General features: G+C 54.6%; 1 protein-coding gene across 1 annotated transcript in view; it reads left to right on the forward strand.

The window, feature by feature from the left end:
• Positions 1-23017, forward strand: part of Tnfrsf8 (TNF receptor superfamily member 8) — a 58647-nt gene that overhangs the window by 17032 nt on the left and 18598 nt on the right. The window contains exons 5-10 of the mRNA XM_077791358.1: positions 6144-6266; positions 13320-13469; positions 16635-16725; positions 17108-17271; positions 19781-19897; positions 22375-22527. Coding sequence (XP_077647484.1) covers positions 6144-6266; positions 13320-13469; positions 16635-16725; positions 17108-17271; positions 19781-19897; positions 22375-22527 — 798 coding nt within the window. The remainder of the gene's footprint in view (positions 1-6143; positions 6267-13319; positions 13470-16634; positions 16726-17107; positions 17272-19780; positions 19898-22374; positions 22528-23017) is intronic.

Consider the following 23017-nt stretch of genomic DNA (forward strand, 5'->3'; position numbering starts at 1 on the left):
CAGGCGAGCGCGCTACCGCTTGAGCCACATCCCCAGCCCCAGTGCGCTACCACTTGAGCCACATCCCCAGCCCACTTTCCACCTCTTGACCCTTGTCCGGGAGATTGAGCTTCCAACACAAGTGGCTGCACCCTAATCCCTTCTGTTGGTGACCTTCTCTCTCTCTGTATGGTGGCCTGCCCTGGCCTCCCTGCCCTTGGCCAAGCTTGCCTGGCCCACAGCCCCCCCAGTCTGCAGGTCTCTTTTAGGCCACCAGGAGGGCAAATTCTTTCAGCCCCCAAGTCCAAAGCACAAGAAGAAAGCACCCAATGGCTCAGATAAATGCGAATGGCCACCTGTGCCGTGGTTACTCAAGGCCAGGACTGCCCCAGACCACTTTTGGGGTGGGGAGAGGGGTGGAGCAGGGAGCGATTCTCCTGGGAGGGCAGCCTGTGGGCCGGGAAGAACTTCCAAATGTGTCTCTGCAGCAGCTGGGGGGATCCCGGGTGAGGCCACCAGGAGCCCTGGGGGACCTGACTGTTTGGAGCAATCAGGGAGGCTGGCATTTTGAGGGTGGCATCTGAGCATCCTGAGGGCGAGCAGGAGCTGGCCAAGTGGGGAGGGGTGTGCTCAGATTGGAGGGCACGGGATATGTCAAGGCCTGGGGGTGAGCAAGGTTGGGCTGCCCCAAAACTGGGCTAGGAGGCGGGGCGGGTCATTTGTCCAAAGCACGAGCGATGAGGCAGCTGGAAGGGGAGGGGTCAGCGGTCTGGACACCCGCAGGAGCAGCTGTCTGGGAGTCCCGGGGCCCCAGCAGCTGGGGCTGGGTGGGCAGAGGGCCCTGAGGCTGAGCCAGAGACCCGAGGCGGTGACGGGAATGTTGGGGAACTTTGAGAACATCCGGGGAGGCAGACAAGTACTGACCAGAGATTAGGCCTGGGGCAGACCAGGACAGGGACACTTGGGACTAACTCTAAGAATACCTCAACTCCGGAGCCTTTCCTAACCATGTTGCTTCTGATGACAAGAGTGATGCTCGGTAGGAAAGATCTGTCAGAAAAGGAAAAAGAACAAAAAAGAAGAATTGCTCCCTCTGCTACAGCCCTGGGACCTGTTGGTTCTCTGTCCCGTCTGCCTCAGGGCCTTTATATGACCGGTCTCCTCTGCCTGGAACACCCTCCCCCCAGCACTCTGCATGGCTGCCATCTTCCTTCCTTCCAGTCTCCTTGAGGTCTCTGCCCACACTCTGTAGGGTGCTTACTCCATCCCCCTGCCCATTTCTGTGGTCTTCAGTTTGCCTCCATATCAGAAACCAACTTGCTCACTTCTTTCATTACTGCCTGTCTCTCTCCTCCACCCTGCTGTGTAAGACCCAGGGGAGCAGGAATCTCCTCTTCTTTGACTCCTAAATTGGGACCTGGGCTATAGGTGGTGGTCAGTAAATGTGAGTTGAATGAAAAAATAATTCCTCTGCCAAATTTGCCACTCTGAGCCCTTGAGAGTATGTCCTGCAGCACACGGTCCCTGGCACTCAGCCCAGAACAGCCTCTGGTATTGACAGGCGATTTTAAAGGGACCAGAGAGGGTGTCTGGGTGGGGTCAGATGATCAGGAAAGTTCCATGAGGACACCATATTTCAGTCTGTCCTTCCCAGCAGATGGGGCTATGGATAGAGAGGGAGATGGGGATGGGGTTGGAGATGGCCGTGGAGATGGGGATGGAAATGGGGGTGGGGATGGAGATGGAGATGAATGGAGATGGATGGAGATGGGGGTGGGGATGGAGATGGAGATGGGGGTGGGGATAGAGATGGAGGTGGAGATTGAGGTGGAGATGGGGATGGAGATGGGGGTGGAGATGGGGGTGGAGATGGAGGTGGAGGGGGGAGGTGGAGATGGAAGTGGAGGTGGAGATGGAGGTGGAGATGGGGATAGAGGTGGGGGTGGAGGTGGAGATGGAGGTGGAGGTGGAGGTGGAGATGGGGGTGGAGATGGAGGTGGAGATGGAGGTGGAGGGGGAGGTGGAGATGGAGGTGGAGATGGAGGTGGAGGGGGAGGTGGAGATGGAGGTGGAGGTGGAGATGGAGGTGGAGGTGGAGGTGGAGATGGGGATGGAGGTGGAAGTGGAGGTGGAGGTGGAGATGGAGGTGGAGGGGGAGGTGGAGATGGAGGTGGAGATGGAGGTGGAGATGGAGGTGGAGGGGGAGGTGGAGATGGAGGTGGAGGTGGAGATGGAGGTGGAGGTGGAGATGAAGGTGGAGGTGGAGGTGGAGATGGAGGTGGAGGTGGAGGTGGAGGTGGAGGGGGAGGTGGAGATGGAGGTGGAGGTGGAGGTGGAGGTGGAGGTGGAGGTGGAGATGGAGGTGGAGGTGGAGGTGGAGATGGAGGTGGAGGTGGAGGTGGAGATGGGGGTGGAGATGGAGGTGGAGGGGGAGGGGGAGGTGGAGGTGGAGGTGGACATGGGGGTGGAGATGGAGGTGGAGGGGGAGGTGGAGGTAGAGTTAGAGATGGAGGTGGAGGTGGAGGTAGAGATGGGGATGGAGGTGGAGATGGGGATGGGGATGGAGGTGGAAGTGGAGGTGGAGGTGGAGATGGAGGTGGAGGTGGAGATGGAGGTGGAGATGGAGGTGGAGATGGAGATGGAGGTGGAGATGGAGGTGGAGATGGAAATGAAGATGGGGGTGGAGATGGAGGTGGAGATGGAAATGAAGATGGGAGTGGAGATGGAGGTGGAGGTGGAGGTGGAGGTGGAGATGGGGGTGGAGATGGAGGTGGAGATGGAGGTGGAGATGAGGTGGACGTGGAGATGGGGATGGAAGTGAGGATGGGGGTGGAGGTGGAGATGGGGGTGGAGTTGGAGATGGAGGTGGGGGTGGAGGTGGGGGTGGAGATAGAGGTGGAGGTGGAGTTGGAGATGGAGGTGGGGTGGAGGTGGGGATGGGGATGGAGATGGAGGTGGAGGTGGAGATGGAGATGGGGGTGGGGGTGGAGGTGGGGATGGGGATGGAGATGGAGGTGGAGATGGAGATGGAGGTGGAGATGGAAGTGGAGTGGAGATGGTGATGGAGATGGGGGTGGGGTGGAGGTGGGGATGGAGATGGGGATTGTGGTGGAGGTGGAGGTGGAGATGGGGGTGGAGGTGTGGATGGGGATGGGGATGGAGATGGAGGTGGAGGTGGGGGTGGGGATGGAGATGGGGATGGAGAATGGGATGGAGATGGGGTGAGGATGGCGATGGAGGTAGAGATGGGGATGGGGATGAAGAAGGGGATGAGGAAGGGGTGGCGGTGTGTAGGCTGCCCGGGAAGCATTTGTGCTTGTTTGCTGATGTTGCTAGAACAGCGAGTCACCCACAAGTGGTTGAACAACAGCCATGTATTGTCTCAGAGTCCAGGAGGCTGAAGGCTGAAGGCTGCGTAGGAGTTTACTGGGAGAGCAGAGCAGAGCCTGACTGGCTCCAAGGCCCAGGGGCAGAAGGAAGCGTGGCCTCCCCGGGGGGACAGGAGGCCTGAAGTCCTGGAGCAAGGTGCTCACTGGGCCATGCTGCCTCTGAGGGCCCCAGGGGAGGACCTGGCTCCTCTCCTAGTACCTGGTAGCTTCTTGGCTGTGACAGGATCTCCCCGCTCTTCTCACATGTTCTGCCTGTGCACGTTTGTCTCTGTGTCCAAATTTCCCCTGCTCATGAGGACATCTGCCCACACAAATGACCTCATTTTAACTTGAAAAACTCAGTAAAGACCCTTTTTCCAAATAAGGTCCCATTCTGAGGTGCTGGGGTTTAGGAATCCAGCCCGTCCTTTAGGGAGACACAATTATACCCACAACGATATTCAGGACATGAGGGTATTAGAGAAAAGATGCCCAGGGTGAAGGCGAGAGCGTGTGGGGGTGAGCAGTGCACCCCAACGCTGGGCCAGGAGTTTGGGGCCATAGAACGAGGCCCAGGATGCCAGGCCAGAAGTCCCTGTCAGTGGGGTTGGCAGAACATGTGTTAACTGAGGATGACGTGCCAGGTCCTGTGATGGGGACTCGCGGGGGAGTGGAAACGGGAAGACCCACCTGGAGACGCTGACAGGCTTGCTGGGAATTTAGATGCTAAGAATTAGTTCACAAGCTGGGTGTGGTGACACATGCCCCCCTCCACCTCCATCTGTGGTGACACATGCCTGTAATCCCAGTGGCTCAGGAGGCTGAGGCAGGAGGATCCTGAGTTCAAAGCCAGCCTCAGCAACTTAGTGAGGCCCTGTCTCTAAGTAAAATAACAAAAAGGGCTAGAGATGTGTCTCAGTGGTTGAGTGTCCCTGGGCTCAATCCCTGGTATCCAAAAAAAAAAAAAAAAAAAAAGAACAAGAATTAGTTCACAAATGAATGCAAGAATTAGGTGGAGGAGGTGAGGCTGGGGGGTCTTTGAGGGTTAGGTCAGGGGTCTTGGGGCAGCCATGCTTCAGTGACGACGTGAAGGCTGGGCAGGAGTTACGGCTGGAAGGCCCAGGGGCAGAAGGGAGCATGGCCTCCCTGGGGGACAGGGAGATGCAGCTGTGGCTGAGGAGAGAGGGAGGAGGATGTGGGGCAGAACCTCATCAGCCCTGGCTGGGGCCTGCGCATCTGTTCTGGGAGCCTCGAGAAGCCCTTGAAAGCTCTCAGCAAGGAGTGAAGGGGTCAGATTGACCTCTCAGAAAGACCCCTGGGGATCTACCGAGGTGTCTGAGCTGCAGATGACAGCCACCAGGCTAGTGGTATTGGGAGAGAGCCTTTGTGTTATTCCAGAGCAGGGGCTCTTACTCTGGGGGTCCTGGACTCCCAAGGGTTGATTTCAGGGGGCAGGGCGCCTGAATGGGCTCACTTATTTAAATCAGCCTCTAACCAAAATTCCTTTCTGAATTCCTTCCATTATGAAATTGGGCAACAGAGCCCAGTGGTAATTGTAGCTTTTTTGGACAAAAATCATAGATATTCTAATATTTCAGTTGCTGCTAATATAATAAGTATTGATTAGGCTCAACACTGCCTGGAACTTGGTAGTTATTATTCCTTGTTCAGTGAGAGCCACATGTTCTCTGCCTCGTTGAGGGTGATGCTTTGATAACCTTATCAATACAGTTGGGTCCCTTTGAAATCCTGTTTTTGGTTTATGCATTTATGATTCTGTGTAGTGTCCACAGACTTCTTCAGAATGGCGAGAATCACCAGAAATGAGGGGGAGCTCCAGATCTAGATAATTTTCATTGTTGTAACTAAGAAGCCTAATTCTAGCTAGGCCCAAAGAAGACACAGAGAAATAACGGGCTCGATCACGAGAAGCCACAGGGTGCCCTACATTCAGGGGTTTGAAGGAAGCTTCTGCTGTCCCCTGAGTAGCCACAGGCAGGTCCAGCCCGAGTTCATGCCTGTGCGGCAGTGGCCATGATCTGGTGTCTCTGGGCTTAAATGCCCCCCTCATTCAGGAGTCCAGTAGTGTGGGAGGGTCTCTTTCCAAACGGCATTTGGAGATGGGGCTCAGAGTTGGGGCTCCAGGACGGGCAGGCCTGAGTCATGTGCTCCTGTGGAACCAATCACAGAGGGCGAGGACGAAGGAGTACTCTGGTTGGTCTGTTTGGGTCATGTGCCTTCCTGGGCCGATGCTATTGGCTGGAAGGATGAAGTAAACCCATTGGGCTGCCCATCCAGAAGGCGCTCTTGGAGCCGTGCTGGCTGTGGGTGGGGTGCGGTGGCGGGCAGGACAGATTCCTCCTGGCATCCCTGCTGTCAGGGTGAGCGCCTAGACCGTGGGATGCAGGGGGGTTGGGTGATCATTTGCATCTCTGTCACCCTGGGTTGGGATCTTCAGGCTCTCCACCTCCCATGGCTCCTCCTTCCTGCTGAGAAACGGACCCCCAATGAAGACGGTGACAGCCAACTCCAGACAGTCTCCCTGGCTGCCAGGGAGCCGGAGCACTTCACGCGGGTTCACCTTCTGTGCCTTTAGTCCTTGCAACAGCCCTTCCCCTCACCTGTGTGGCCTTCCTGCCTGCCAGGTGACCTTAGGCAAGGTCAGTGCCTGTCTTTGGCGCTGGTTGTACTGATAGGTTTGGGGGTTGCAGGTGGAGCTGGGCGTGGTGACGAGCCGCAGGAGGTCAAAGCCTTTGCCACGGCCCTGGCCTGAGGTTTCTCTGCTTTTCTCCCCAGGGCTGTCCCCAGAGAAGCCGCAGCCATGCCCGCAGGGTCCCTCTGACTGCGGGAAGCGGTGTGAGCCCGACTACTACCTGAGTGCGTCCGGCCGCTGCACGGCCTGTGTGAGCTGCTTGGGAGGTAAGGACCTGGCTCGCTTCTAGGGCTCCGAGGGGCCCCTGGGAGGCGGGAGCACCGGGATTTGGAGGGAGAACTCGGGTCGCCACCTTGCACCTCAGTTTACCTCCGCATTGGTGAATTGGCTTCAGCAAAGATCCTTTGTCCCCGTGCTTGGCAGAGAGACTTCGCGTGTCCCCTGAGGGGGGATCCACCTTGGCAGAGTTTGGTCTTCAGACTGCCCCAGGGAGGGCCCTTTTCTTATTCCTGCTTTGTGGGGAGGGGCTGAGGATTCTCGGGTGAAGAGCTTTTCCAAAGTTGCAAAACACCCAGACCATGGCAGAGCTGGGGGCTGAGCTGTGTTCTTTTTTTCCAATAAGCACTTCTTATGGTCAGAAAATGTGGTCTGGTGTTTGTTTGTTTTTGTGTCAGTTTTTCTGGAAGACAGGATCGGGGAATTTTTTAAGATTTTGTGACCTAATAAATAATCACATTTTAAAAAAAAGTATTCAGTGTGTGTATGTGTGTGTGGGTTTCTTTCTCTCTTTCTTTCTTCCTTTCTTTCTTTCTTCCTTTCTTCCTTTCTCTTTCCTTTCCTTTCCTTTCTTTCGGAATTGAACCCAGGGTTGCTTAACCACTGAGCCCATATCCCCAGGCCCTTTTTGTATTTTATTTAGAGATAGAGTCTCACTGAGTTGCTTAGGGCCTTGCTAAGTTGGTGAGGCTGGCTTTGTAAGGGTCGGAGAAAGAGACCACACAAGAGACTGGCTCCATGCAATTGGCAAAAGGGGATTTATTGGGGATCCATTCCAGCGTGCTGGGGCTCCGTGCTCACTCAAGAAGGGAGAGCAGCCCAGAGCCCCGAGCAGAGGTCAAGCAGAGCTTAAGTACACTTTCTGGAGAGGGTGGGGGGCTTTGCATACATCAGAACAAATCATCATGAGGCGCGGAAAATTGAACAACAACTCTGAGACGGGATTAGTACATTCATTGGCTGGAACAGGGCGGGCAGGGGTGATTGGTCATTCCTAAGCAGGGTACACATTTAAACTGATTGGTTTTGGAGCCTAGATGCTTACGTGCCAAGCTACTTGGAGCCCTTAGCTATTAAACAACCAGGGAATCAATGGAGATATTTACTGGGCAGTTCCCGCATTGTCCTAACAACTTACAGAGATTACAGGTTCCGGGGTAGCAGAAGAATTTTAACAATACCTAGTCTTTACTTTTTAGCCCAGGCCTTGCCATTTAGAAGCTTTACAATGCCCAGTCTTTTACACTTTAACTCAGACTTTTGCAGCTTAGAATCAGCTTAGAAATTTTACCTTTACAGCTTTGAACTCAGGATCCTCCTGCCTCAGCCTCCTGAGCCACTGGGATTACGGGCGGGCAACACTGTGCCCAGTTTGTGTTTTTTAAAATGTGTATATTGCTTGTTAAATTGCTTGTTCTCTATATATCTGTTAGATCAAGCTTATTCATTCTGTTATTTAAATAATATGTACACTTAAAAAATTTTTTTTATAGTTGTAGATGGACAGAATGCCTTTATTTAATTTGTTAATTTTATGTGGTGCTGAGGATCAAACCCAGGGCCTCACACATGCTAGGCAAGTGCTTTGCCACTGAGCCCCAGCCCCAGCCCAAATAATATGTATTCTCATTCTCTTTTCCACCTTTGCTTGCTGATTTCTGAGATATGTTAAAAACTTGCCTCCCGGTATGCTCAACATCCATTAGGTCTTCTGGTTTGTCTCATATATGTGAAAGCTGTTATTAGGCACATAAATGTTCATGAACATTGTTTTCTGGTGAGTTGGATCCTTTGTCCATATAAAATATACCTCTTTGTTCCCTTAATTCCACTACTGTATGATATTAATATTGCCGTTCCTTCTTTCTTTAGATACATTAACATATATCTTTATTTCTTTTTCTTCAGTGCTGGGGATTGAACCCAGGGGCACCTTACCTCTAACCTATACCTTCAGTCCTTTTTATTTATTTTTTTGAGATATGGTCTTGCTATAAGTTGCTGAGGCTGGCCTTGAACTTGTAATCCTCCTGCCTCAGCCTCCTGCATTGCTGGGTTTGCTGACATGTGCCACTGCACCTGGCGATCTTTATATTTTTAAATGTCATGACCGCAGTGTAGGAAGTGAAAGTTATATATGTTTGTTTTAAGACATTCACACACTCCAGGAGAGCATGCTGTCCTCCCCAGTCCTCCATCGGTAAGGAACTTGTGTCATCATTGGATGATTGACACCTCTTTGTCCCCCACCTGAGAGAGGAAGATGGGTAGCTAGGGTCCAGACAGACTAGACACCAGGAGAGAAGGTGTTTTAAGAGAATGGCAGCGTATTATTCATGACATTAAAATCTACATTCAATTTAGTTGAATATATCAGAGGAAGAAGAAACTAAAATGTAACTAAGGAGGGCTGGGGATGTGGCTCAAGCGGTAGCGCGCTCGCCTGGCATGCGTGTGGCCCGGGTTCGATCCTCAGCACCACATACCAACAAAGATGTTGTGTCCGCCGAAAACTAAAAAAAATAAATAAATATTAAAAAAATTTTAAAAAAATGTAACTAAGGAAGTGACAGATCTTAGATAAACTAAGTATTTTTATTAAAAGAGATAGTATCTCCTTAAAAAAATTCCTCTGAAGTTAAGAGGGCCGGGGTGTGGCTCAGTGGCAAGAGTTCCACCCAGCACGGGCAAGGCCAAGGTCTGATCCCCAGCACCAGAAAAAAAAAAAAAAAAAATTAAGAAAAGAGGTTATGATTCTTGCTTGATGCGAGGTTAAGAATCTTTTAAGGCAGCACTGTCTCCTGTGGTGAAGTCACAATCCTCTTATTTTGGTTTTTTTGGACAACATGGTGTGGATCTGCTGCAGGCCCAAGTGGCTGCGGGGTCCTAGCTGCTAGTTGTCACAGCCTCGCAGCAAGAGTTTCCAGTGAGTGGCACAGAGTGACAAGCAGGAGTTCAGGACAGACTGAGCGGGTCACCCCAGGGCGGTGGCTCGGGGACCTACGGAGTCCTGATGTTTCCCAGGAGGCTTTGCTCCCTGTGACCTGATAAGGTGGCCCCTGGGCCTAGGAAGGGGTTGAAATTTCATCTTTTGTCGTAATGCACCCCTTTGCCCCTTCCGCTCCTTTCTAGAGCTTTGGGGATGGAACTTCTGAAACAGTGATTTTCCCCATCTTCCCCCAGCTGCTCCCTGCCCACCTGATGGTGGGTGGAGCCTGGTGGCTGAGCTTCCTTCCTCCCCCACAGCAGGGTTTAGGGCTGCCAGGGTACACAGCTTCTTTTGTGTTGAAGTTCCCTATTATCTCCAGCCCCGTGACCTGTGGACTCTGATTCATCCCTACTGCCCTGTCCTGCTCACCTGGTCATGGCTGCCCAACCTACCTCACGATTGGCTCCGCTGGGGACTGAGCAATATTTTGGGAGCCAGGGGCCCAGGATGGGAAGTGCGGTTCAGCCAGAGATGGGCCTCTTCCTTGCTGGGGGACAGGGATCTGCTTGGCCTCTGTCAGCCTCCCGGTCAGAGCTCCTGCTGCCTAGACAGCGGCACACCCCACTCTGTGGCATCTGCCACTCCCAGAGCTTGGGCTGCCTCCGGAAGTTGGCGAATCCAGGGGTCTTTCCTGCCTCTGGCCGGGGGCTTGTGCTGCCTCCCCGCTGCTTCTTGGGGCCTTTCCTGGGAGACCTCTGCCCTCAGTCTGGTTTCTGAGAATTCTCCAGGTTTTCTTCCCTCCCCATCACAGCTTCCAGGGCGTTGGGAACCTGAGCAGTGGTGTGGTGTCCTGTTCCAGAGGGGCCTTCTCATTCCTGCCCATGTCCTGTGGTCAGAACGTAGTCCCATGACCCCTGACCCCCGACCAGCGACCAGGAAGGCTGGGAAGGGCGGTCTTCTCCGGCCGGTGAGGGGAGCCGGTGCACCCCAGCATCGTGTTCTGAAGCTCGTTTTTTGTCTCGGGATATTGATCCTGCTGCATCCAGAAGCTCGTTCCGTTTCCCCTTTGCTGCTCCCTGGGGTCTCTGCTCTCTGAGTTTAGGGCTCCTCTTCCTGGTGCTGGTTTCTCCTGATGCTTGGTGACTTCTTGTCCCTGTGCACATGCCATCGGGTGATGCTGGGGTCGGAATGGGGCTTCTGAGGCCCTCCACTGGGGGCTGGGAGTGACCGGTGGGCTCCCAGAGGCTCTTCCAGGGGAGACGCTTGGCCTGCAGCTCTGCGGTGCTCGAGGTTGAGCAGGGTGGGGAGCCTGCTGACGGGTGCTGCTTCTGCTCCCCGTCGATTCCCTGTTCCTGGGGACCCTGGGGACTGGAGCCCCAGAACCTCTCCCGCCTCCCTGGTGCCACCCTCCTGTGTATATTTGGCCGTGGCTCCTTCTACCTAATCCCATCTACATATCTCAGGGTGGCCTTGTCCCTTCTGGTCTTCCAAGGCCACCCCTTGTGCTCCAGACACGGTAAGCATTAATTAATGAATCTGACCAGTGACATATTTTATATATATATTTGAGTTGTAGTTGGACACAGTACCTTAGTTTTTTAAGTTGATTTTTTATGTGGTGCTGAGGATCGAACCCAGCGCCTTGCGTGTGCTAGGTGAGCGCTCTACCGCAGAGCTACCACCCCAGCCCCAGTGACACGTTTTTATTGAGGTAAAATTCCTATAACATGAAAAGAATCTCACCATTTTATAGTACACAGTTTGGTGGTTTCTAGAATATTCACAATGTGCAACTTACCACCACTGTCTAATCCCAGAACATTTTCATCTCCTCCAAAAGACACCCTCACCTCCCATTTCTCCTCTCCTCCCAGCCCCCTGGAGACCCCTAGTCTGCTTTCCATCTCCATGGATTTGCCCCACTTTGGACATTTCATATCAGTGGAGTCAGGCCGTACGTGGGTTTAGCGGCTGCTCTCTTTCACGTAGCAGGGATCTCAACGTTTACCCACACTGGAGCCGGGGTCAGTACTTCATTTCTTTTTATGGCTGAATATAGCACTATGTCTGGAGGGATTCAGCTTGACCTGACCTCGGCCATCTTGAACCATAAGACCACAAGGCCCCCGAGTGACCCTGGCCAGAGTCTCCCAGCATGCTGTGGGTGAACAAAGCCATTGGAGCAGTAGGTGGAGCCTGACAACAGGACCCACTGTCAGCTCCAGGAATGTGCTGATGGCCTTGACGTTACCTTGAGATAAACCAGAACATTCCGGCATGGATAAAGTCCCTTTGTTCCTGACCACCAACTGCAAGAACCCCTCCCTCTGACCCAAGTCAGGGGGATTCACCTGTCTTGCTGCCGCCCTTGACCACGCTTCTCTCAGGGCCCCTGTGGGTGCGCTCTGCAGCCCTGGGGATGTCTTCAGCCTGACAGCAACTTGCAGTTGGTTTTTTTGCACCGGTTTTCCGAGCACAGCGTGGTCTCTGCGTTGTCTTTATCCTCCATCAGTCAGTGGACACTTGGGTCTGTACTTTCCAGCCGTTGCCAATAATAATGCTCCTGTGAACCCTGGTGCCCACGCCTTTCTGTGGACACAGGTTCTCAGTTCTCTCGGGCATCCACCTAGGTGTGGCACGGACACCATTTGGTGACCGTGTGTGTGCCTTTCTCAGGAAGGGCCAGTGGACTTGCCTTCCTTCCAGCAAGGTCTGAGGATGGCAGCCTCCCTACCTTCCCGTCCGTCTTCTTTCCAGCACGTGACAGAATACCGGGGACTCTCAACTTGACAGAGGCTTACCTTGGCCAGGGTTTCAGTCCACGGTCACTAGGCCTGTTTTGTGAGCCTTTGGTGGCCCAGTGCATTATAGTGGCAGAGCCTGGAAGAGGCCTGTTCACCTTGGTGGCCTGGGAAGCAAAGAGGGTGAGACAGAAAGGGGTGGGAGGTCCCAGTATCCCCTTCAAGGGTGCCCCCCCACCAGCCTCACTTCCTTTACCTGGCCCCACCTTCTGAAGGTTCTGCCACCTCTCAGTAGTGTCACTGGCTGGGATGCAAGCCTTCAACACATGCACCTTTGAGGGACTATAGCCGGGCATGGTGGCACACGCCTGCAATCCCAGCAACTTGAGGTTGAGGCAGGAGGATTGCAAGTTCAAGGCCAGCCTCAGCAACTTAGCAAGACCCTGCCTCAATAAAAAATAAAAGGGCTGGGGATGCAGCTCAGTGGCTAAGTGCCCCAGGGTGCGATTCCCCCGCCTCCACCACAAAGCCAAACTGCAGCTCTTGGCAACACTTGCTCTTGTCTTTTTTCTTTAGACACCCCAGTGGGGCTTGTGATGGGGAGCCTTTTCTTCATGCACTCATTGGTCATCAATATGCCTTTGCAGACATGTTGACTCAAATCCTTTGTCCACTAAAAAAATTGGCAGACGTTATTTTAGAGCGGTTGGAATGGATAGAAAAATTGAACAGGGAATACAGAGTTCCCAGGTGCCCTCCCTCCGCCCGCTACCAATTCCCCCTGCCGTTGACATTTTGCATCAGCGTGGTATGTCCCTTGTCACTGAGGAGCCACTATGATACATTACTATTAACAACAGGCCACACTTCACATTAGGACTCACTCCCGGGGTTGTACAGTCTGTGGCTTTTGACAAATGGATAATGACATGTGTCCACCGTCACAGTGTCCTGCGGACTAGCCTCGCACCATCATCCCTCCATCCTCCCTACCCCTGGCAACCACAGATTGCTTTCCTGTCTCTGTAATTGAGCCTCCTCTTTTCTGGAGCGTCCCCTGGGTCCGGGGGTTTTCTGCTTGGGTCTCGCACCTCTTTCACCCAGCAGTACTGTCCAAGCCACACACCCCCCCCCATGTCTTCTTTGCTTGTTTCTAAATTGGGGCTTTGACTGATTGACTTCTCTGAGCCACCTGGGTGGTGGCTGGGGATAGGGACGGGAGGCGGAGGCTGCAGGTGCCCCTGCCTGCCCTTTGTCCTCATGTCAGGAATTCCCTGGAAAGAAGGGAGGCCGTGCGTGCTGAGCTGTCCCTGGAAATCCCCTGACCCCCGCCCCCTCCCCCTGTGTGACCCCGCCTGTCCGTCCGTCCGCAGACCTCGTGGAGAAGGCGCCTTGCTCCGGAACGTCCCCCCGCGTCTGCCAGTGCCGGCCGGGCTCCTTCTGCTTCACGTCAGCCACCAACTCCTGTGCCCGCTGCTCACCGCACACCGTCTGCCCAGCGGGGCAGGTGGTCCAGTCTCCAGGTGAGTATCCCCACTGCTTCCACCACTGCACCCCTCCTGCCACCCGACCCCCAAGTGACTTCTGACACCCACTTCCTCAAGCCCCGGGCCAGGCCACTCTCCTTTCACAGTGTCACGAGGTCCTTGGCACTCAGGGCCTTCTGCTGCCCTGGGCTTATGTCCCAGGCTCAGAGGGACCCTGGTGGCCAAGGCACAGGCCGGACTGGAGGAGGGAGCTCTCTAACGCCCTCCCCCCAACACCCAAGAGGGAAATCTCAATCTCTGTCCTGGGAGTTTTGTAAAAGATGGAGCTGGTTTTCTTGTTTCAGAATTGGGGTGTTGGAGTTAGGGGTGCCAGGAGAGGTGCCAGGCTCAAGGCTGAGAAACTTGGCTTTCTGTTTGAACTTGCTGTGTGACCTCCGGCAAGGTCCTTATCCTCTCTGTGCTTTTCTGACACTACAAAGATGTGTCATAGCTAGAGAAGGGACAGGAGCCGCAGATCCTGTCTGGATGGCAGGAAGAATGCCCTTCAGAAGGGAGGTGTGGGGAGTGGGTGGCTTTGGACAGACCTCATGGTCTTCCACCATGCCGTGGCGAGGGTGCTTGGCGTTTTCTGCGCCTGCTGGTGTTTCCGGGTTGCCAGCTCCACCAGCTGCGTCTTGGATTTCTGAAGCATCGACCAGACCTCCAGGGCTGACCCGGCGTCGCTCCTCGGGTCCTCGTCGGAGCCCATCCGCCTTCTCTTCCCACCTGTCGGTCCCCTTGTGTCCGTCTTGTACGCGGCGCCCGGGCGGGCTTTTAGCTGTTCCTGGTGGAGAAGGTGGGAAGCATGTCCACCCATCTTCCCAGCCTCAGGACGGGGCCCTCAAGCAGCCGGGGGAGCTGCCTCGCTCTTGGGCTCCTCTTGGGCCCCTCCCGGCTGCGCCCTCTGTCAGGGACCGTCCCTGTCCCATAGCTAATCCTCCACAGCTTTCCATCCAAACACCTCGTCCTCCAGGGCCCGTCCTTGACCTCTCCCCAGGCCATGCCTCTGTGCGCTTGCTTAGAGCGCTGTGTCCACTTTCAAGGATGTCCATTTGTCCCCGTCTGGGTGCCTGTCTTGCTCCCTGGGCCGGACCCGGACCAAGCACCAGGATGGTCCAGGGGCGGGGAGGTCAGACCCGTGCTGGGTGGGTTCCCATGTGACCAGATTCCCCTGGGCCACAGGAGAGCCTCCGAAAGGGAACATGCAAAACCTCCCCTGCAAGCTGGGCAGGGTGGCTCAGTGGAAAGCGCTCTGCTCTGGGCCACGGCTACCTGCAAAGCTTTGCTGGTGAGGCAGGTTCCCACCCCTCTCTGTGCCTCAGTCTCCTCATCTGAAAAATGAGGTGTAATTTGAAGTCCGTGGGAGCCTTAGAAACTCTTGTCTGAAAAACAGCCTGCAGTTCTGAACTCAGTTCAGGCGTGGGTTCCAGCAACTGCCACACAGTGGCGCCAGAGACTGCTCTTAAAGCCCCTGGACCTCTGCTGCCCAGTGTGGTACCACCGGCCCTGGGTGGCCCCTGAGCACTTAAAGTGTGGCTGGTCTGCATTGAGAGGTACTGGGAGTATATAATATATAATACGCACTGGATTTTAAATACTTAGTATGAAAAACAGAATATAAAACGTCTCAATTATTTTTACATTGATTGCCTGCTGACAGTATTTTAGATATATTGCTTTAAATAAATCATATTATTAAAATTAATTGCATTTTACCTTTTAAAATATTCTCCCAGGAGCCAGGCACAGTGGCACACACCTGTAATCCCAGCGGCTCTGGAGGCTGAGATAGGAGAATATCAAGTTCAAAGCCAGCCTCAGCAATGGCAAGGTGCTCAGCAACTCAGTGAGACCCTGTCTCTAAATAAAATACAAATTAGGGCTGGGGATGTGGCTCGGTGGATGAGTACCCTGAGTTCCATCCCTGGTACCAAAAACAAAAAACAAAAAAAAAAGAAAGAAAAAAGAAAATATTTCTCCTGGAAAATTTAACTTGGCGCATGGGATTCACGTCCTATTTCTGTGGGACAGTCTTACTTCACAGGTGCCTGACCCTGGCTGCCAGACCCTGATTGACGTCTGGAGTCCCCTGTGGAACTCTCCTAGTGGGCAGCTCTCGGGACCACTAGGAGAGTAAAATGGAAAGGAAGTTCTCTTTCCAGTTCTGCTCGCAGCTAAACCACCTGCTAAGAGCTTCCATGGATCGTCTCTCCTGAATGTCCAGTTTCTATTAGGGTGGCCGTGACAGCCCCATTCTGCAGATGGAGGAGTCAGGCCCAGGGGTGGTGGGGAAGTGGCCCAGAACGCAGAGCAGGGAACAGCCAAACCAGAAGTCAGCATTGCCCGCCCCCCCCTCCCCCACCTCCAGAGCCACAGATGGAGGTCACCTTCTCAGTGAGGGCGCAGGAGTCCAGATGGGGAGAAGCAGATGCCATTTGTTGAGAATTTACAGGATGTCACGCCCAGTGACCGGCCCATTGTTTATACGCTGTTTACCCAGACACCTGTGGGGTGAAGAGTGTGTTGTTATGATCTGTTGAAAGCCTGGCACAGCTTGGCAGAGGGCAAATTTGGGGCACCTGGTGGGTTGTTGTCCTCCGGGACTCTCTGGGTTGCAAGTGACAGCATCTCCAGGATTGGGGCAGGTGTCACTGAAAGTTCTGGGGATAGCTCTGGGGAGCTTCAGGTCTAGCTGGATCCAAGTGTCCCGTCTGCCCGTCTCTCATTTCTGTCCCTTTCTGGGCTGGTCTGTTTGGGGACGCTCACCAGCAGCTCTTCGCTCGCTTCCTGTCCAGCTGCGGCAGGGAGGTAGCTGCTGCTTTCTGCCTTTTCAGTGACCAGAAATAAAACCTGGAACCTGTCTGAGCCGGTGGCCTGGTCTGACCTCAGCAGGCCCACCGAGCAGTGCCAGGGAGGGCTGGTCCAGCCTCGTCCTGCGGATCCTCCTGGAGGACGGTTCTCTCAGCCCAGTGCTGCCCACGAAGGCTGGCACTGGGCGACGTGATCCCGGGAGACCCTGGCTGCCTACTCCAGGGGCAGTGGACGCAGGAAGGTGTCCTCCAAGGCCATCGGTGCCTTGGGCTTGGCGAGGTGAGAGGTCTATTCCTAGACACTTTGGGCTCCTCAGTGCCTGTTCTGAAGCCCTTGCTGTCCCCTCCTCAGGCACAGCAGAGGAGGACACTAAGTGTGGGCCACCTTCCCCAGGGACCAGCCCTGACTGCGCCAGCCCAGAGGACTGCGAGACCCCCGCCAGGTGACTACTGGCCTTCTCCCCTCCAGTTCCCCTCCATGTGACCTTTAGGTGGGGCTGACCCACCCCCAGGGGTGCCTGGGGGAGCCCGGCTGGGACACAGGGGGTTCAGCCCAGGGCTCAGGACTCTGGGTGCCTCTGCCAAGTGCCTGGGTCAAGTCACGTGAGGCCCCACAGCGCATCCAGCCCTGCCCCCCCCACGGGGACCCAGAAAGCCGAGGTGGCACTGCTCTTGCCCCAGTCCACACCTCTTTATTACTGAGCAGGCCTGCTGGGGACTGAGCCAGGGTCTGGGGACCCCTTCTCTATGGGCGTGGTTACCCCCAGCACAGACCTCCCCTGCCCCACGGGCGAGTCATCTGACCCACCTTGGGCTTCTTCCCAGGGATGCCACTCCCCAGGCTGAGCCCATCCTGATGTCCCCAGCCACCACCGATGCCAGGACCACGCTTCAAAGAGGGGTCACCTCCCACACCCTGGAAGATGCCTCTCCACTGACCGGGGCTTCCAGACCTCCCTCCTCTGCGGGCAAGCCCAGTCCAGACCCAGGTCCAGGTAACTTCTCCAGGAACCCGGGGCCTGTCCCCAGGGCCATGCCTGGGCCACCTGTGTGTGGCGGTCAGGGCGGGTGGGCACTGAGCTGCGGCCTTTCTCAGTGGGGACAACAAGGATGTCAGGGCAGAGGCCCTGGACGGGCTCACGCACCTGCAGCATTTCTAAGGCCCTCCTGGGCTGGGCCTGGGGCGGGTACAGGGGACACTGGCCCGTCCTCCTGCCAGGGTGCCAAGGTCAGAGTAGGCAGCCCCTGCTGCGTCCGCTCGATGCCCTCCTGGCTCCTGGGAGGAAGGGTCTGGCCCCCAGTCCACACCTCTTTATTACTGAGCAGCCTGTCTACACGGTGGGGCCTGGGGAGTCGAGCCCCGGGGCCGGGATGCAAGACGATGGAGCGAACCTCTGTGTGAATGAAGTGTTTTTATTTCTCTTGGATTTTTAAAATAACTATTTGATTTCTTTATTTATTTGATGTGGTGCTCAGGGTGGAACCCAGCGCCTCACACAGGCCAGGCAGGCGCTCTGCCCCTGGCCTACGGCCCCAGGCCCTGGATTTTTTTTTTAAATTGGTTTTAGGGTTTCTCCTAACTCTGGACCAGAGCCCTGGTCTCTGCCTGTGTGCAGAATGCCCTCTCCCCCTGCCCCCCGCCGCCTGCCGCCCGTGCACAAATGCTCTATTTGTTTATTTAGGTACAGAGGGTTGAACCCAGAGCACTTTACCTCTGGCTACATCTCCAGTCCTTTTTAGTTTTTCTTTAGATACAGGGTCTCACTAAGTTGCTTAGGACTCTGCTAAGTTGCCAAGGCTGGCCTCGAACTTGCAATCCTCCTGCCTCTGCCTCCCAAGTCTCGGAGATCACAGGCGGACCCCCCGGGCCTGGAACATGTTCTCATTTTCACTTACAGATTGATTGTGATTGGGGCTTTCTGTGTTCTGTTTTGGAAGTCTTTTTCTCCACCAGAGCCTCAAAACTAGCCTCCGTTTATTTTCTAGGATCGTGGTTGCTTCTCTGTTCCCATTTAGATCTGCTGTCCACATTGGAGTCCAAGCAGAGGTCGTTGAACACCACAATGTGTTCCTCTCCCCGTTTTTTTGTGCCTTCTTTGCTGTAAATCAAGGACCCCTATATTGATGGAATGGATTCTGGATTCTGTTCTGTGTGAATGTCATTCTGTCTTTTGGGGGTGTGCTGGGGTTGAATCCAGGGCCTCGTGCATGCTAGGCAAGTGTCCCTGAGCCCCAGCCCTGCCCACCTCCTGTCAGGATTGTTATAATGGGTGGTCAAGCAGCACCTCCAACTCTGTCCTTCACAGGATATTGGATACTCTTAGTAACTTGTGTTTTAAAAATAAAGTTTAGAATCAGCTTTCAAACCCTGCAGGTATCCTTTGGGGATCCTAACTGGGGTTGCACCGAGCCCGTAGCTCGTTTTGAAGGAAACCCAGGCCTGACCACGTGGAGCCTTCCAGGCACGTGCTGAGCGCAGACCTGCGTTGCTTTAGGCCTACTTTAAACACTCTGCCCGCAGCCACAGGACTCCCTCCGAGAGGTGGGACCGGCTCACGGGGACTTTTGTGGTTTTCTGGGTAGCGAGGCTTACATCTTTTTGTCAGATTTCTAGGTATTTAATCTTTCTGACGATGACATGAATGATATCTTTGTCAGTACTTCTGTTTCTGATTCTTTGTTGTCAGTATTATTTTGAGTCATGTGAAATTGCCCGTATCTGACCATCTTTAACCTGCAAAACCATTAATTTCATATGGTCCGAGCTCTTATGTGGGAAACTCAACTGATTTTTGATATCGTGACTCTTAGCTTTCAGTCACTGTGACAAAACACCTGAGATAACCAGCTTAATAAGGGAGAGGGTTTCCTTGGCCCGTGGCCTTCGGGTCTGTGGCGAGGAAGCACCTCAAGGCCGGAGCCTGGAGCCCGAGGTGGAGGAAGCTGCCCCCTTGAGGCAGTGAGAACAGGAAGGGGAGGGCCAGGCCCCAGGGTCCCCTTCAAGGGCACACCTACAGTGACCTCATTTCCTTCCACGAGGCCTGGTAAAAGTTCTAACCTCTCCCAATAATGCCAGGCCTGGGGACCAAGCCTTCAGCACAGGAGCCTTTGGGGACTTGGAAGGCTTGAAGTGTAGCAGAGGTCACCAGCACCTGGTGACCTCACTGGTTGCTGTCACCAGCGCACCTGCAGGGTGTCCCTGCTGAAAAGCTGCTCCCAGCGTCCAGGGCAGGGAGTGACCTGGCTGTGGTCCTGGGGAGGGGCTGGCCGAGTGGCCACAGTGGATCCGAGAAGGAGGCAGGGGCCAGTGGATGCTCTTCTCCTGTGTGTCCTCAGGCTCGTTCCCTCCCTCTCTGGGCCTCAGGGCTCCCTCGGAGAAGTGGGGCCTCCCCGTCTTGGGCTGTGGGAGCTGGCCACGGCGGTGGGAGGTTCCAAGGATGGGGAGGTGCATCTTGGCCAAGGCAGCCTGGCCCCCAGCTTCTCTGCCTCCTTCCCCAGGACCGTCGCCATGGCAGCCGTGTCCCCGGGGGTCTGCCAACTGCAGGAAGCAGTGTGAGCCCGACTACTACCTGGACAGGACTGGCCGCTGCACGGCCTGTGTGAGCTGTTTGCGAGGTGAGGGTGCGCTCCTCCCTCGGGGCTCTTTCCAGGGAGCGCCGGGGCTGGAGGGTGCGAATGATGTGGGTCTTTGGTTTGGGCCGCTCAGCCCACGGGAGCCTCCGTGTCCCTCTCTGGTGTTCTGAACCCTCAACTTCCGGTGACCCCCACTCACACCTGTGGTTTGTGATGGTTGAGTTCCAAGGACTCCACCCGCCCCGTCCCTCCTTCCAGGAAGCATTTACAGGTGACCTGCCTGTTCCAAATCTGCTCCAGACCTGTTCCAAACTTGTCTCATCAATTTTTTTTTTGTTTTGTTTTGGTACCAGGGATTGAACCCAGGGGCGCTTAACCACTGAGCCCCATCCCCAGCCCTTTTTTGTATTTTATTTAGAGACAGGGTCTCACTGAGTTGCTTAGGGCCTTGCTAAGTTGCTGAGGCTGCCTTTGAACTAGCAATCCTCCTGCTTCAGCCTCCTCCCAGGCTGCTGGGATTGTAGGCAAATGTCACTGTGCCCAGCTGTCTCATCAATTCTTGTGACTACCCTGCAGTGCAGAGATTGTGATTGTCCTCATTTTACACAAGAGGAAATAGGGGCTTCCAGAGGTCCGGGGACTTCCAAAAGGCACAGGCCAGGGTTTGAGCCTAGGGGAGCGTGCCCCCAGGTCCTGGGCTCTTGTCACTCTGTTCACAGCCCTGGGAGCAGCTTCCAGCCGAGCGCTGCCACTACTGATGAGATGTGTCTCTTCCTGTGACCGCTCACAGCAGGTGCCCTGCCTTGTCCACAAGAGCCACACAGGGCAGGGGAGGCTGCCCAGCTGCAGACTGCAGTATTGTTAGTGGCCCTCACACACGGAGGCCACCAGGACTGTGTGATGGCATCTGTTTGTGGCCTCCTTCCTGCAGCAAGGAGGACCAGAGAGTTAGGACATTTGTTGTCATTGGGCATCTCTGCCCCCGTTGCTAAGACTGCAGAGCAAAACAAAGCATTCACTGTCCTTGGGCTTCTGTGGGTCGGAGTTCAGGCAGGGCACCGAGGGGACTGCTGGTCTCTGCTCCAGGGTCGGGGGTCTCAGATGGAAACCCTGGAGGCTGGAGGCTAGACTCTTCTGGAGGCTGTGGGTCCTTGTCACTGTGGGTTGGGGCCTCGGCCCTCTCCCTCAGCCTCGTATGACTTGCTCTGAGCTTCTTCACCGCCTGGTGGCTGGGTCCTGAAGGTGGACATCCCAAGAGAGACCAGTGAGAGCCACATCCCCTTTTATGACCTTGCCTCAGAAGTCACCTGGTGCTATTTCTGCCATTTCTATCTGCTGAGCCAGTCCCAGATCTCGGGGGCCATGAAGGAAGGAAAGCAGTTCCACTTCCTGGTGGGGAAGCGGCAAGGCCCTGGGAGAGCAGACGGGCCCATTTTTGTAAAAACAAAGTCAGCTGCCGTCACCTGTGAGACGGAGAGCAGAGACGGCTCTGCCGAGAATTCCTTCCGCCCTCTAAAGTGTGAGCTGTTCCATGGAACCTAAAAATCCACCAGAGCGCCTTGGTGGCCTCAGGCTGGTGACCGCGTCAATGTGGCCCTCCCAGTACAGCTTAGGAACCAGGAAGTTTTCTTTCTCCTTTTCTCTCCCCTTTTTTTCTGTTTGTTACTGGGTGAGCACCGTACCACTGAGTTACACCCCCGTGCTTAAGCAAGGTTCTTTTCCTTAGAGAGGCCCAAGCAACTTAGAGACCCGTCTGCAAATAAAATATTAAAAAAGGGCTGAGAATGTTGCTCAGTGGTTAAGCATCCCTGGGTTTAATCCCTGGTTAAAAAGAAAGAGAGAGAGAGAGAGAGAGAAGAAAGAAAGAGTCCCGAGCATAAATAAAAGCTGTATTTCACTTTTTTTTTTACAAAACCTCTAGTGTTTTATTTTTATTTTTTCATTGTTTTCTTTTGGGGTAAAAAAAAAAAAACCTTTTTATCATTAAAAATATTAAACATATTCAGAAGTAGTAAGACTCGGGAACAGCTCCGTCCTGTGACCCGGTCTGGGCCAAGCGCAGTTCGTCCATTCCCTAAGCCCACTCACCTGTCCCCAGATGCTTTTTAAAAACAGTTCTTTGGAGGCACAGTTCACTGCAGAGAGGTGCACACGTGTAAAGTCTGGCTTGATCGTCGACCCGGGCATGCAGGGGTACACACAGCCCTCACCCCCAAAGCCCCCGCCAGCGCCCGTCGCCCCTCCACCCTGCAACCCAGGCTGTCCCTCGCTTACCATCGCCTGGAATGGTCTGCACCCGAGAAGTTCACGGGGACAGAACCTGCAGCGTGCTCCTCTGTCCTCTGCCTTCCCTGACCTGGAGGCTCATTTGGAGCAGGCTGGGGTCCTCCCAACAGAATAGCCAGGGACTCCTTATTTTCTTGTTGGATAAACTCTCCTTTCTCTGTCCTCTGGGGGCCTCCCTGCACCTCCTGCTCTCCATCCTGTGCATCCCCCTGAGCCCTCTCTGTGTCCCACAGATGACCTCGTGGAGAAGGCGCCTTGCTCCTGGAACTCCTCCCGTGTCTGTGAGTGCCGGCCAGGCCTGTTCTGCGCCGTGTCAGTCGCCAACTCCTGTGCCCGCTGCATTCCCCGCCCTGTCTGCCCACCAGGGATGGTCGTCCAGCCCCAGGGTAAGCATCTCCACTCAGCTAAGGAGTGGAACTCCTGCCCCTGAGCCTCTCCCCACCTCCAAGGGGGCCGCTGACCTTCAACCCCAGCTGGCCCTAGGTCAGGCTTGGGCTTTGCTTCATCATAGAGTATTTGTATCCCGTGAACAGGATAAAATCCAGCATTTTGGTAGGAGGTTCTGATAATTCTTTTGTTGAGGTATTGGGGATTGAACTCAGTTGCTTAGACACCTCACCATTGCTGAGGATGGCTTTGAATTTGCGATCCCCCTGCCTCAGCCTCCTGAATCGCTGGGTTTGCAGCCACCACACCCAGCTTGAGAGATATACATATATTTTAAATTCTTTTTCCTGGAATGACGGGGCTGGTCCTTTCTTGGCTCGTCTGCAAGGCTGTGTTAGGAGTTCAGGTGGAAGAGCATAAAGTTTCTGAAGAGTTTTCCATCTCAAGATGGTGAGCTTGCAGGCTGCAGGAAAGTAGAGACCCTTGATG

This window comes from Urocitellus parryii, chromosome 11 (genome assembly GCF_045843805.1).
Source record: "Urocitellus parryii isolate mUroPar1 chromosome 11, mUroPar1.hap1, whole genome shotgun sequence".
Classification (NCBI taxonomy): domain Eukaryota; kingdom Metazoa; phylum Chordata; class Mammalia; order Rodentia; family Sciuridae; genus Urocitellus; species Urocitellus parryii.